General features: G+C 39.8%; 1 protein-coding gene across 1 annotated transcript in view; it reads right to left on the bottom strand.

Annotated features, from left to right (window-relative positions):
• Positions 1-13,472, bottom strand: part of LOC137618753 (cytochrome c oxidase assembly protein COX18, mitochondrial) — a 45,135-nt gene that overhangs the window by 16,249 nt on the left and 15,414 nt on the right. Inside the window, exons 2-4 of the mRNA XM_068348934.1 lie at positions 11,475-12,065; positions 11,054-11,191; positions 5,841-5,988 (exon numbers count right to left, since the gene is read on the bottom strand). Coding sequence (XP_068205035.1) covers positions 5,841-5,988; positions 11,054-11,191; positions 11,475-12,047 — 859 coding nt within the window. The 5' untranslated portion in view covers positions 12,048-12,065. The remainder of the gene's footprint in view (positions 1-5,840; positions 5,989-11,053; positions 11,192-11,474; positions 12,066-13,472) is intronic.

The raw sequence follows: 13,472 nt of genomic DNA, 5'->3' as shown, positions 1-13,472 counted from the left end.
GGACTAAGTTTGGACTGCATGTCTTGCAACACAGCTCAAGGACTATGGGAGCAGGTGTGGTAACAGACGGGATTAGCGACTGAAGTGGGACCATTACCTTCCCTGGAAGCATGTTATGCTTAAATAAAAGTCCATAGGAGGCTACGCAGCTAAAGGCTCCTCTCCAAATGACAGAGTCCTCAAGGGAATATCAGAAGGAGGGAGAAAAGCACTTTCTCATTTACAGGGACCATATCCGAGAAAAGCTAAGTTCTCTCAGTGAGGGTTACACTGTGCAAACGCAGCAGACTAGAAGGCAACGTTAAGAAACTGCTTGACAGTCTAGTGAGTTGGCAACAACCAAAGATGTGTGACTGAGAAGCATGCGGTAAGGTATGCAGAGCCTGTTGTATGCAGAGCATGCTGTAAGCAGAGCATGCTGTATGCAGAGCATGCTGTATGTAGAACATGCTGTAAGGTAAGCAGAGCGTGTTGCATGGCGTGTAACATTTCTCAGAAATTCCATGACCAGTGCTAGAGTGAGTAATATCGCATTACCGTCCATTGAAAGTGCACGTGCCGAGGGAATTGATTTAGACTGTTTTGTTGATGAATTTGATAGCCGGCATGATAATCGTAGAATTAAGCTACACTAAATGTACTATAATCTACTTCACCTCCGGAAAGGGAAACTCGCCCTGTTGGCAACACTGCATTACTACATGCATGCTTGCAAGGGGTTTAATATCAACATAATATTACCTTACATTCATAACTCATGATTTTTGCCATATTTTGCGATTTGTTAAAAATATATTGCAAGGAATACAAATATATTTTTAAATAAGTAATACAAATAACCTCCATTATCCTAATGTTTGAAAATGGAGGTAAGGTATGCTGAACAGCAGAGTCAGAACGAGCTGGAACAACAATAGTTGTGGTTTCCTCTTCAAGACTCTGTTGAGGGAACACCTGAGGCTCAGTCTGCCAAGGCTGATCAAAAGAAGTAGCAGAAGGTAGGCGCATGGGTGGAGGAGGCTGACTCCTGGCATGAGTGGCTGAACTCAAGGGTTGCGCTTGCTGAGTGGTTGGCGGATGCGCAGTAGCAAGTTCCTGAGGAACGAGTTGAGGTTCCTGCGGTGTGAGCTGAGAGCGATGAGGTAGTGGCTGCGCAGAACGCAGTAAATGTCTCGCAAGTTGAGGCTCCTGAGGCGCAAGGCTAAGGTGTTGAGGTGCTTGCCTTGAGGAGGGTTGAGCTCGCTGCAGCGAGAGCTGAGGAGACTGACTCATGGATGGGAGAGGTTGTTGTACCTCAAGCGAGTGTTGCCTCACTGGTGGAACAGCAAGTGGAAGCGGAGGAAGAGAGGTATAAGCCTCCTGTTCCCATTGCTGAGGTTGCCTTAAGGAAGGCGGAGGGAGCTGCACACCACTGGGATCAGTAAACTCATAACGTGGCTCAACATCGTACGCCTGGCAGGCGGTACTGCGGTCAGGCGGAGCGAGCGCAGGCGGAGCGAGCGCAGGCGGAGGCGCAACCTTCTCAGCCCGACACTCACGCATCAAGACCGAAAGTTGTGACTGCATCGACTGCAGAAGAGTCAACTTGGGGTCGGCAGACACTAAGGTCTGCTGAGGTAAAGCCTTAACAGCAGAGATCTGTTGCGGCAGAACCTTACTCCTCTTAGGCGGAGTGCATTCAACTGATGACTGCGGCGAGTCAGAGCTAACCCAATGATTGCATCCGGGTTGTTGAACTCTAACTTCGTACGTCTGGCATAGGTCTGGACTTTACGTTTAAGAGGTCTTGAGACCTGAGACCAGCGTTTTCTCCCCTAAATTTCTTCTGCAGACGAGCAAAATAAGGGCTCAATCGTCTGCGGGTGGGAGTGACGGTCTCTGTAAGACACGCCCGCAACCACCGAGGATACTTCTGTGCGCCGATCAAGGCCTGCCGAACCCTTTTGCCCTTCGACATTGCTTCTCCCCTGGGCTTGGGAGCTTGCAAGAGGTCCCGGACTGGGAGGACGACTGACACGCACAGAAGTACCCTCACGCACAACACTGACACACTTTGCGCTAATCACTTATCACTTTGATTTTCTGTTGGCACTTATTTCACTGACTCGAAACTTTAAGTGGTTTGTACCTGAAACACGCAATTCTATCCTTTCTCAAAAGTTAGTAATTGCGAAAACAGAATTACAATGTAACAGAAAAATCTAATGAAAGATAAATAATTCAGTGGCTGGAAAGAGACTAAACACTAGATCACTCTAGAAACGTTTACCTTCTTCCCCTAAAGAGACTAGGGAGAAGAGCAAAAACGATAACGTTACTCGCTTGAATGAAACGTTTATCCTCCTCTTTCTCCCTCCGTCTCTATCTCTCTCTCTCTCTCTCTCTCTCTCTTGACTTAGAACCTGAGAGAAGAGCCCAATCATATATATCGTTAAAACATATTGTTAAAGGAAAAAACTGAAATATTTCCCAAAATGAAAAGTTCCTTTATTAGAATTAAAACCATTAAGTTAAGAAAGAATGAACAAAACGCTAGACACGGTTACTCTTACTGCAACGTGACACCGTGAAAATTCTTTCTCTATCGTAACGATAGAGCGCAAGTTGAACGTTCTGAACGTCAACAACTGCAGAGACAAAACAAAACGTTAGTTCAACTTTGAAAACAGTACGAGACTATCAAAGAAATTCTTTCAAAGACATTAAAATAGCATAATATGTTAACAGGTAAAACCGAAATGACGGGCTCAATGTTAATTAACTTCGGTACCAAGAAAAGACCGCCTACTATTAGGAAAGGTCGAATATAAACAAATATAAAAATTAATTTTAATAAGTTTATAATAAAAGTAAGTTAATCGAAGAGGCCTATAAAAGGCGGAGAGATATAAAATAAATCTATAACAAAACTAAGAAAGAGAGTCTATACTCTCTTAGACACCAACACTTCCGTCTAAGGGAAGGGTCGGCCATTTAAAGGTGAAAGAGAGTTCATAATCTCTTCGTCACCATAAAAATTAAATTAATTCCAAACGCTAGCTAAGCTAACATAGAAGTTTCCAGTATAGCGAATAGCTGCAAATTTAGAGAAATACTTCACCAAACCGTGAACAATACTCCAAAATCATAAGCGTATCCAAGAACGTCTAGCCGGAAGCACGACAGAGGAAAAAGTGAGGTGGCGACAACAACAAGTACTGTAGTACCTGGCCACAGGTGGCGCTTGTGAGTACACCCCCTTCTAGTATAGTGATAGCTGGCGTATCCCTCCCGTAGAATTCTGTCGGGCAACGGAGTTGACAGCTACATGATTATCGGGTAAGTTTAATATTGAAAATAATAGAATTGGTTAATGTTGCTAAATTGACATATATATGTATTCACTGTTTCCCTCAAGTTTCACTGACGTGCAATATTTATTAAATTCTTCTAACAATACAACATACAGTACTTTAACTTATAACCCTTTTACTCCCAATAGAAGTACTGGTACGTTTCACAAAACTCGTCCCTTTACCCCCATGGACTCGCTGGTACCATGCAAAAAACTGCTATTTACATTTTTTTTTGCATATTTTTGAAAATTTTATGAGAAACTTCAGGCATTTTCCAAAAGAATGAGACCAACCTGACCTCTTTATGACAAAAATTAAGGCTGTTAGAGCAATTTAAAAAATAAATATTGCAAATTGTGCTCGAGAAAAAAAAAAAAAGACCCTGGGGGTTAAGGGTTGGAAAGTTCCAAATAGTCTGGGGGTAAAAGGGTTGAGATAAAAACAATATATGAAGTTTTCAAAGGATGGCTACACGTAGTTTTCAAGGACTGAAAAACATTGACTAATTTTCCCAAAATAATTTTATGCCTTTTAACTGATGTCCCTTCTAAATAGCCTTTTAGAGTTTAAACTATATGGTCATTTTGTATTTAAAAAAAAAAAAAAGTGATTGAATAAGGAAAGTTGGTTTCTAGTATTTAGGCTTTTAACCTAACCTAAATTATATATATTCCTCAGCCTTACATTCACATCACAAGCCTAGATCATGACAAACCCCTTTCCCTTCCTTTAATGAAACTGTTATTCCGTATCTACTCCTCTCCATAAACCTGTCTAAAATTCATAATTCATCCTCTAAACTCCATTGTTCTTTTCATGTGGTCTTCATAATTGAGAATCCTACATTCTTTAATTTCCTCTTCCCAGTCACCGTAACATAATCCGCCTCCATTCTTTTGTGATACACCTTTATAAATTTTTCCATTTCTACATGCTATTCCTGATTCACAGTCCTCTTTTAGCTTTTTCATTCTTCTCTCTAGCCTTCACCAGTCTCTCATTCCTCAATCCTATGTAGCTCCACTACCATGATTAAGGACTAGAATTCTTTGAAAAATATCTCCTGTCTGTACAGAAGACCTTATTACTTTCTCAACGAGTCTGATAACCTTTGCTTTCATAATTTTCAACTAATTATAAATGTTGATATTTTGATGAAAGCATTATTAAGATCTACAAATATATGAAACTGTATTTGGCCCTTAACTTATAAAGCATAAAAAAATAAAATTGAAGTATCAATGCATGCTTCATGTTAACCCATTTACCCCCAAAGGACGTACTGGTACGTTTCACAAAACTCATCCCTTTACCCCCATGGACGTACCGGTATGTCCTTGCAAAAAACTGCTATTTACATTTTTTTTTTTTTGCATATCTTTTATAATTTTTTGAGGAACTTCAGGCATTTTCCAAAAGAATGAGACCAACCTGACCTCTCTATGATGAAACTTAAGGCTGTTACGGCAATTTAAAAAAATATATAGCAAAATGTGCTCGAAATTAAAACTTACCTTAGGGGTAAAAGGGTTAAGTGTGCAGTACTAATGTGTGTGGTCGGATTGTACTCTTTCACATTTTCTCTGCCATTTAATTTTCTACCACTGGTACAGCTTTCCTCCTAATAATAGAATTCCTAAATGGTTTCCCGTTATCTAAATAGGTCCTAGAAATCCCAAACAGACAAATATAATACTCAATTTGGGAGCATGGATCTCCAAAACGTTTGACATCTTCAAAAACACAAAATAACAGAGAGCTACGAAAAAACACGTCTACCAACCGTGTGTCACACAATTGTACATAATTATTTTGTATAATGCTTGTATCTGCGCTCTTCCCTCGCACTAAAAAGAACCAGAACAAACATGTCTATGTGTCACCTATGTAATATTGTCATTTCTCGAACATGAATTTTCCTGTTGCCTTGAGGTTTTGTATATAAAGGAGAGTGTTCTTTAACAATACAACTCAGTTGCTTGCATCCTGCCTTTGAGTTCACAACCCTCTCTCGGCCCGTGACACGTCCGAACGTTCACGGGTGATAACAAGGAATGATGGGAGAAGGTTAGGTAGTGGTGGTGGTTGGGGAGGGCAGTATCTGTAGTGAACGACACCTCGTAGTAACGGGGGATTTTGAGGAGGGAGAAGTCTAACTGGAAATGGATCTCTGGTAGTGGTATCACTCGCCCCAGTTTTAATACCGACACCCTTTTAGAGGTGAGCGAGCTGGATATATTCCTGGCATTCCATGCAACTTTTTTCTCTGGTATATTAAGCAGTATTTATACCTTTGAAATGGTGCTTTAAGGAGCATTTCACGGAGCGACACCGGTTCCTCGCCCAGAAATAGATTTTTCCTTCGTCAAAATCCTTTTATAGCTTTTCTCCCAATAATAGAATGCCTAAATGGTTTCCTGTTATCTAAATAGGTCAAATACAAATGACTATAATCAACACTTCATAAATTATAATTAGAAAATTAAAAAACACACTTTTACATACCGGCATCCTGGTGAGGCATCATAGACGCCATGTTCCTCAAAGATATGGACATCCCAATCCACAGGGGGATCTGGAACCAGAGCACCAAGCTCGCTTTGAACGGATGGCAGTTTTCTCTGACGATCAGATCTTTACGCAGCTTTTTTACCTGAAACGGTCGACAAAGTACTATTAACCCTTTTACCCCCCAGGCTATTTGGAAATTTCCAACCCTTAACCCCCAGGGGTTATTTTTTTTCAAGCACATTTTGCAGTATATATTTTTTAAATTGCTCTAACAGCCTTAATTTTCATCATAGAGAGGTCAGGTTGGTCTCATTCTCTTGGAAAATGCCTGAAGTTTCTCAAAAAAATGATCAAAAATATGCAAAAAAAAAAAAAAAAATTAAACAGCAGTTTTTTGCAAGGACGTACCGGTACGTCCACGGGGGTAAAGGGATGAGTTTTGTGAAACTTTACAGTACGTCCTTTGGGGGTAAAAGGGTTAAGACCTACAGCAACATCAGCACCTACTTTTTTTTTTTCACTTACCAAACTCATCCAAACACAATAACTATGTGATAGGCTTATAAAAAGTATTCTATCTTATAGCTTCATGAATTTCCATAATATTGATTTATAAATAAATATTTTGTGAAATTTTCATACCCATAAATTAATACAGAAAAGAAAAAACTGACTTTAACTGGATGCAAAATACGTCCGTCATTACAAGTAGAAAATATTCAAACGTAGAATAAGTCCTACTGTATTAAATGATTTAACTATGGTGTTCAAACATTGACTATACACTATGCATACTCCTCCTCAGCACTTAACACTTACAAGTGGCACAGATGTAAATGAAAACCTTGGAAATCCATTAGCACTTTCAGGATACACATAGATTATAAATATTAAAGAGATATAACATTCAATAAAAACTTATATATAAGTACATTGTATAATAAACAAAAATTAAGAGTCCAAGACACTTTAGCTATGGTAAGCAGCTCTTCTAGGAAAAGGATACTCCAAAAAACCATTGTTCTCTAAACTAGGGTAGTGCCATAGCCTCCGTACCATGGTCTTCCACTTTCTTGGGTTAGAGTTCTCTTGCTTGAGGGTACACTCGGGCACACTGTTCTGTCTCGTTTCTCTTCCTCTTGTTTTGTTACAGTTTTTATAGTTTGTATAGGAGATATCTATTTTAATGTTACTCTTCTTAAAAATTATATTTTTCCTTGTTTCCTTTCATCACTGGACTATTTTCCCTGTTGGAGCCCCTGGGCTTATAGCATACTGCTTTTCCAACTAGGATTGTAGCTTAGCAAGTAATAATAATAATAATAATAATAATAATAATAATAATAATAATAATAATAATAATAATAATAGTAATGTTATACTTGGTAAACTAAGAGTATCTGATAAATGGAAGAGCAAGTAGAGGCAAACTTGAATTGATTTTAATGATCAATTTACAGTATCCTTAAAGGAAGGACATAGCATTTTGGTAAAGGGATTAAAGAGACGTTGAAACAGTAAAAAGGAACTAAGAACTCTGATATAGAATGTAAAAGGTTCTCAACTTAACCCTTTTATCCCCCAAAGGACGTACCGGTACGTTTCACAATACACATCCCTTTACCCCCATGGACGTACCGGTACGTCCTTGCAAAAAAAAAACGGCTATTTACATTTTTTTTTTGCATATTTTTTATAACTTCATGAGAAACTTCAGGCATTTTCCAAAAGAATGAGACCAACCTGACCTCTTTATGATGAAAATTAAGGCTGTTAGAGCAATTTAAAAAATATATATTGCAAAATGTGCTTGGAAAAAAAAAAACCCTGGGGGTTAAGGGTTGGAAAGTTCCAAATAGCTTTGGGGTAAGAGGGTTATCAAACTATTTGACTTAAAAACATTTGTAGACACAAATCCAAATGAAATCATAAACTTCAGATGTATCAAAATTTGTAAACTGTAATAGGATAAAGAAATACTGTAAAAAAAACAATATTATATCATTTGATACAGTAAGCAAAACAATATTTGCAATAACCTGATATTTACTTCATATGATACAGGACAATTTGTTGGCTTATGGAGCTGGAAATTATAGGCATGGAGTCGGATAAGATCTACATGAGGGTAAAATTTAACAAATTTGACTTGCAACAACTTGGAACTTATCAAGTTTGTATGATAAGGACTTTCTGTATACGGGTATTGAAGTGCTGGGAAAAGGAGACCCCCTGATGCTAGATGCCCGCCATTTGCAAAGGCTAAAAGGGAGGTCAGTTTGATACGTTCTTACCAGAGGCTAATGGAAATACTTGCGAGAATGCAAAGGCAATAAAATGTACAATTCAGGACCGATAACTTGTGTCTTAGCATTGGAAATGGAAATCAAATCAAATCCATAAAGAGGGATTTGTCGAGGTGCCGTCTATTGGTCCTTGATAACACCTGCGGCCGAATTGTTTTTTGTGTCGGGTGTTGACTGAAATTCCCACCAGTCTGTTTTGCCGGGAAAGGGAATACAAGACACACTAGAAACCATCACACTTGAGCAGGTCTCATTTTGACCTTCACCTGGGAATTACAGGGTTCAAGAGACAGGAAGTGTGACTCGAACGACTCAAGGTTGTATAATTATGAATAATACGGATTGCAATACCTTAAAGAATATGTGATTTGTTCCTCCACGAATAAAAATAGGAGACTTTGGAGTGAGGAAGTTCCCATGACTAAACTGGCTGGTTTAAAATCCCAGGGATGTCAGGACACTTGGAGCTAAAGTGTGTCGACTCCAACCAACTCTTAAGACCTGAGAAAAGATCCTCAGGTCACAGAGGAACCTAAATCCCTATTGGGATATAACATCTGAAAATGTTTTGCACATCTGAAAGGGATTGGTTTATATTTCTGTTCAACTTCCTATTTTCAATTAGGATGGGGGTGAACTCCTATTTTAATCCAAATAGAATAGTTGCTGGGTATAGTAGCTTACCTGCATCAAAGTTCGATACAGCGAGATAACGGAGCGGTCACTGCACCTTAAGAAAGGGAAAATTAAAGAGAAAAAAGGACCATACAGTCTTACCTCTCATCTTAGACTAACATCGCGACAGCTACCATAGACAAAACGTCCCTTGTTTCTATAAAGGAGCCAGGTACGCTACACAAAATGCTGAGCAGCTACAACAGGTCCCACAGACTTTTGAGTACATTCCTGCATGTAGTGGACAGTGAAGGTTGTCTGACATTTACAAACACCTGATTTCAAGGCTGGCCCAATAGACAGGTTTTCCATGAAGGCTAGTATTGCATTAACCACCCTAACTCTGTGAGTGTGTGCGTAGGTTCCTTTGAGACATGCTCACCTGTCGTCTTCCAAAGTCAAAAGTAGATGATATTCTTAAGAGATCTTTTTACACCTGATTGAGCTGATTAACAGATTTTGTAGTTCCATCTTGAAGGGCTTAAGTTCACTTTGACTAACGTCTTAGTGCCCTCACAATACAATACAAAGCAGCAACCACTCTGATCATTGGTCACACCCCTAAGCAAGGAGATGGTGGGCTCAAAACTGAAAGTCGTCAATAGCTGGGTTCTGAGTTTTAGCGACAATACTCAGGGATGAAGGTATGAAAAAAGAGCCTTCTCCATCCTTTAATATGGCTAAGGGAGGATGTGAAATGCCATGAAGTTTGTTCATCCCTTGCTTCATTAAGGCAAGGGCAAGAAAAAACATTTAATAGTCAGATCCAAGTCTGCTACTTGAGCAAAAGTTTGTACGGAGCCCTCTTTAGAGACTTGGGAACTCGGGTGAATATCTCTTGGCGAGTTCTCTTGGAGGACAGGATTGCTTGAAGCTCCTCATAAGAACTGACAATTCCCATGATGAAAAAAGGTCCTAGCCCTTCAGTCTAAAGATGGCTCAAGGTTGAGCGATAGCCCTTCACAGGTGAGACTGAGAGGAGCTTCTCTTAGCAAAGGTAGACAAGAAACTTTGCTTAGTGGCATAGAAGCTGACCATAGAAGTGCTCCTTCTATGACACCAATTGCAGAAGATTGCCCCCTTTGGGCAAAAAGCGTAGTTCTCTAGGTAACTAGATCTAGACGCAGCGGTTCTCAAATTGGAGCTGCGGTCCTCTGTGGGGACCTCAAAGGCATCTCAGGGGAAATGCGAAGGGGTTACCATATCCTATTGTTATATTATCCCCAAACGTACGCTATGATCAGGATTACTCTCATCTTACAGTATAGCACTTGATATATGCTACAAAATGTTATTCTGCTTGTGAAATAATCAAAATACAAAACAAAATATAAATTCTTCACCACAATATGTATTTCGCTAGGCTTGGTAGTACTAGAAGTGAAGAGGGCTTGCTGCAGTTTTTCTCCGTGGATGGGATGCCTTCAAAGTCTAAGGAAGGCCACAGCATCCTTATGGCATTGTCCTTTGCAGCTACATCGTCAGGAATTACACAGTCAAGCTCACAATGAGGAGAAGAATTACCCGCTTCTCTGGGAAGGTAGATAAGACCTCCTGACACGAGCTTGCTTTAAAGGAAGGTCGGAGTCGATATCCTACTTCGTAATACAACTAGAGGAGGGAGGCAGAGAAGATGAGAGGTTCGAGTACCCGACTGTGAGAAGGGAGAGCTAGTGAATTTCTTTGATATCGAGGAGGACCCCGAAGGCGAAAAAATCTTGCTTAGACTACTTCCACCTCTTGCCGTACTTTAACCATAGCAAAGACAGACATTTCCTATACTCATTACAAAGGGATGACTGTGTGCAGTCATGTCCCTTGCAAGAGGGGCACAAAGTATGGGGATCAACGTTACTCTTACTCCTACGGCACGCAAGTACCCAGGGCAGAACCCCATGCCTACACGTGGCTTCTCCATAGTCAGTTACACACACACTCACTCTAAGAGAAAATAATTAGCAGGGAAAAATAGCATATTATGGTAACACCAAGAATACTTCTGCACTGCTCGGCAGCTACTCAGTGTGATGCTAAGGGGCTGGGCTTCTCCACCACCTGCCAGTAACTACAGACACCTCGTTATAAATTTTAACAGCCCAGCTCCCGCTTCACTGACATTCTCCTATCAAAGGACAAGTTTGTATTCATATAAGAACATATACTTTTCTTATCCTAATAAACAACTACCTTCATGTGGTTTTAAAGCTTAAAAATATAGAAACTCACGGATCTGTTGAACATATATCTCGCGTGTGTTTTGGTCCACCCAAACTTCTTGGTAGCGATGCCTGTTTCTCTCGCAAGCTCTTTAACTAGACCGTCTAATTCTCCTTTCAGGTTTTCCATCTTGGATAATATGTATATCTGCAAAAGGTATTATCGTATATAAAAGATCTATCGTTTAATATGATGAATAATTTGCAGATTTTGAATGAAGCAAAGGTATAAAAAAGTAATTCTGTACATTAGTATTGTAATAGAAAAAAGAATGAGTTGAAGTTTTAAACATGAAAAAACTTTTATATTTCAGTCAAAATAATCTAAGAATGAAGAAACATCTACGAATACTATTGTATATTCTTCAAATTCGTAACAAACCTACTAAACAAATCTGGACACAGGTACTGTGACATTAAGAGGAGCTCACCTGGTAAACGGAAAGCGGGAAAGTCACGAGACCCCTGAGAATAACGGTGGAGACGATGATGGACGACCACCAAGGAATGTGTAGGGAGTCGTGGATGACCTGCAAGCCGCCCATCAGCCCCTCGACAAACTGGGACTGCGCTAACGACTGGAACCAAGAGGACTGCGCAATGGCAAGATTATCCAGCCAAGATGCGGAGAGAGATCTCTTATAAACCATATTTGTGGCACCGATGGTGGAAGAGTTTGTCAGAAGATATTTCTCGCAGCTTCGCCTCGAATTTTTGCTATGCAGAAGACTGTGGTACGAACGCGATTGGTACACGTCATCGATGGACGTTTGTGTCTGCAAGAGGGCTCCATTTCCGACTGATAAAACGGGGTATTTGTAGGTCAAAGGTCCTGAGTGTCTTACACAGACATTACAGTATCTATTACTAGCGTGTGTTACAATTCCGATCTTCCCCGTACCGACAGCCGAGACCCGGGATGAGCCAAAGGCCGAAAGGCCTCTCGTATAGTTCTGCAACATTGTTCCCTTCTGGAGTTGCTTGAGAATTTCCTTTTCTAACATGTCTCAATACATAAAGATCTGAAATGAAAAACACAAGATTATTTAAGATTTATGGTAAATTATTTGATAAATAACTTTAAAAGCAAAAGATTGATAAATCTTTTTTTTTGTTTAGAAAATTTCCTTCGCTATTGAACCTGAAGAGATTTCATTTGTGAACCATCTCTCTGTAATGTTTATGCCCCAAAGAGAATGAATACTCATACATCATAACAATAATTGAGGGTAAAATAAGAGGCAGTTTCTGATTTGACACCACGATTACATGTATCAAATTTATGAACAAGAATACATATTTGATTAATGGTACAGTATGTATAAATCCGATCGCACAGTAGAGAGAAAGTTGAGTCAAGATAATATTTAAAGATTTGAAGGCTGCTAATGAATGGCAAAGGCAAGGGACTGACAATGCCCTAGAGACTGACCATGTATACATATCAGTGCCCCCTCTCTGCCTAAGCTAGGACCAGCAGGTAGACCCATGGGCTCCCCTAAAGCCGCTATCCTTTGCTCACAAGGAAGGTGAGGTTCCAGACACTAAAAGAAACTATCGAACTTAAGTGGGATTGAAACAGCAGTGCGACATTTCACCAGGCAGCGATGTTTCCGAAAGACCATATTTTTTCGTTCAAGCCACATCATCTACTATGCTTCAAGTATTTTGTGGGGAGTATATTACTTACTTTACGGGCTGCTTTTCTGGTACCATACAGCAGGGGAACCCTACTCTCTACAGGAACTCCACAATCATTTCATCATGTTCGTTCAAAAGCATTCAACATTTCACACAGCATATTGCTCATTCATCGTTAACCCTTTTACCCCCAATGGACGCACTGGTACGTTTCACAAAACTCATCCCTTTAACTCCATGGACTTACTGGTACGTCCTTGCAAAAAAATGTTATTTTCATTAGTAAAATAAATTTTTGAATATACTTACCCGGTGATCATATAGCTGTCAGCTCTGCTGCCCGACAGAAAACCCTAAGGACAAAATACGCCAGCGATCGCTATACAGGTGGGGGTGTACATCAACAGCGCCATCTGTCGAGCAGGTACTCAAGTACTCCATGTCAACACAGAACCAATTTTCTCCTCTGCCCACTGGGTCTCTATTGGGGAGGAAGGGAGGGTCCTTTAATTTATGATCACCGGGTAAGTATATTCAAAAATTTATTTTACTAATGAAAATAACATTTTTCAATATTAAACTTAGCCAGTGATCATATAGCTGATTCACACCCAGGGGGGTGGGTAGAGACCAGCATAATATGTTAACATTAAGAGCTAAGTATTTTGTATTTCATTTTAGCAGTTATTCAAAATAACAAACATAAAATTAATAAGTACCTGGTAAGGAAGTCGACTTGAACAATTACTCTGCCTTTTTAAGTACGTCTTCCTTACTGAGCCTCGCGA

Source organism: Palaemon carinicauda, chromosome 25 (assembly GCF_036898095.1).
Source record: "Palaemon carinicauda isolate YSFRI2023 chromosome 25, ASM3689809v2, whole genome shotgun sequence".
NCBI classification, from domain to species: domain Eukaryota; kingdom Metazoa; phylum Arthropoda; class Malacostraca; order Decapoda; family Palaemonidae; genus Palaemon; species Palaemon carinicauda.
This window is presented reverse-complemented; position numbering and strand designations above follow the sequence as displayed.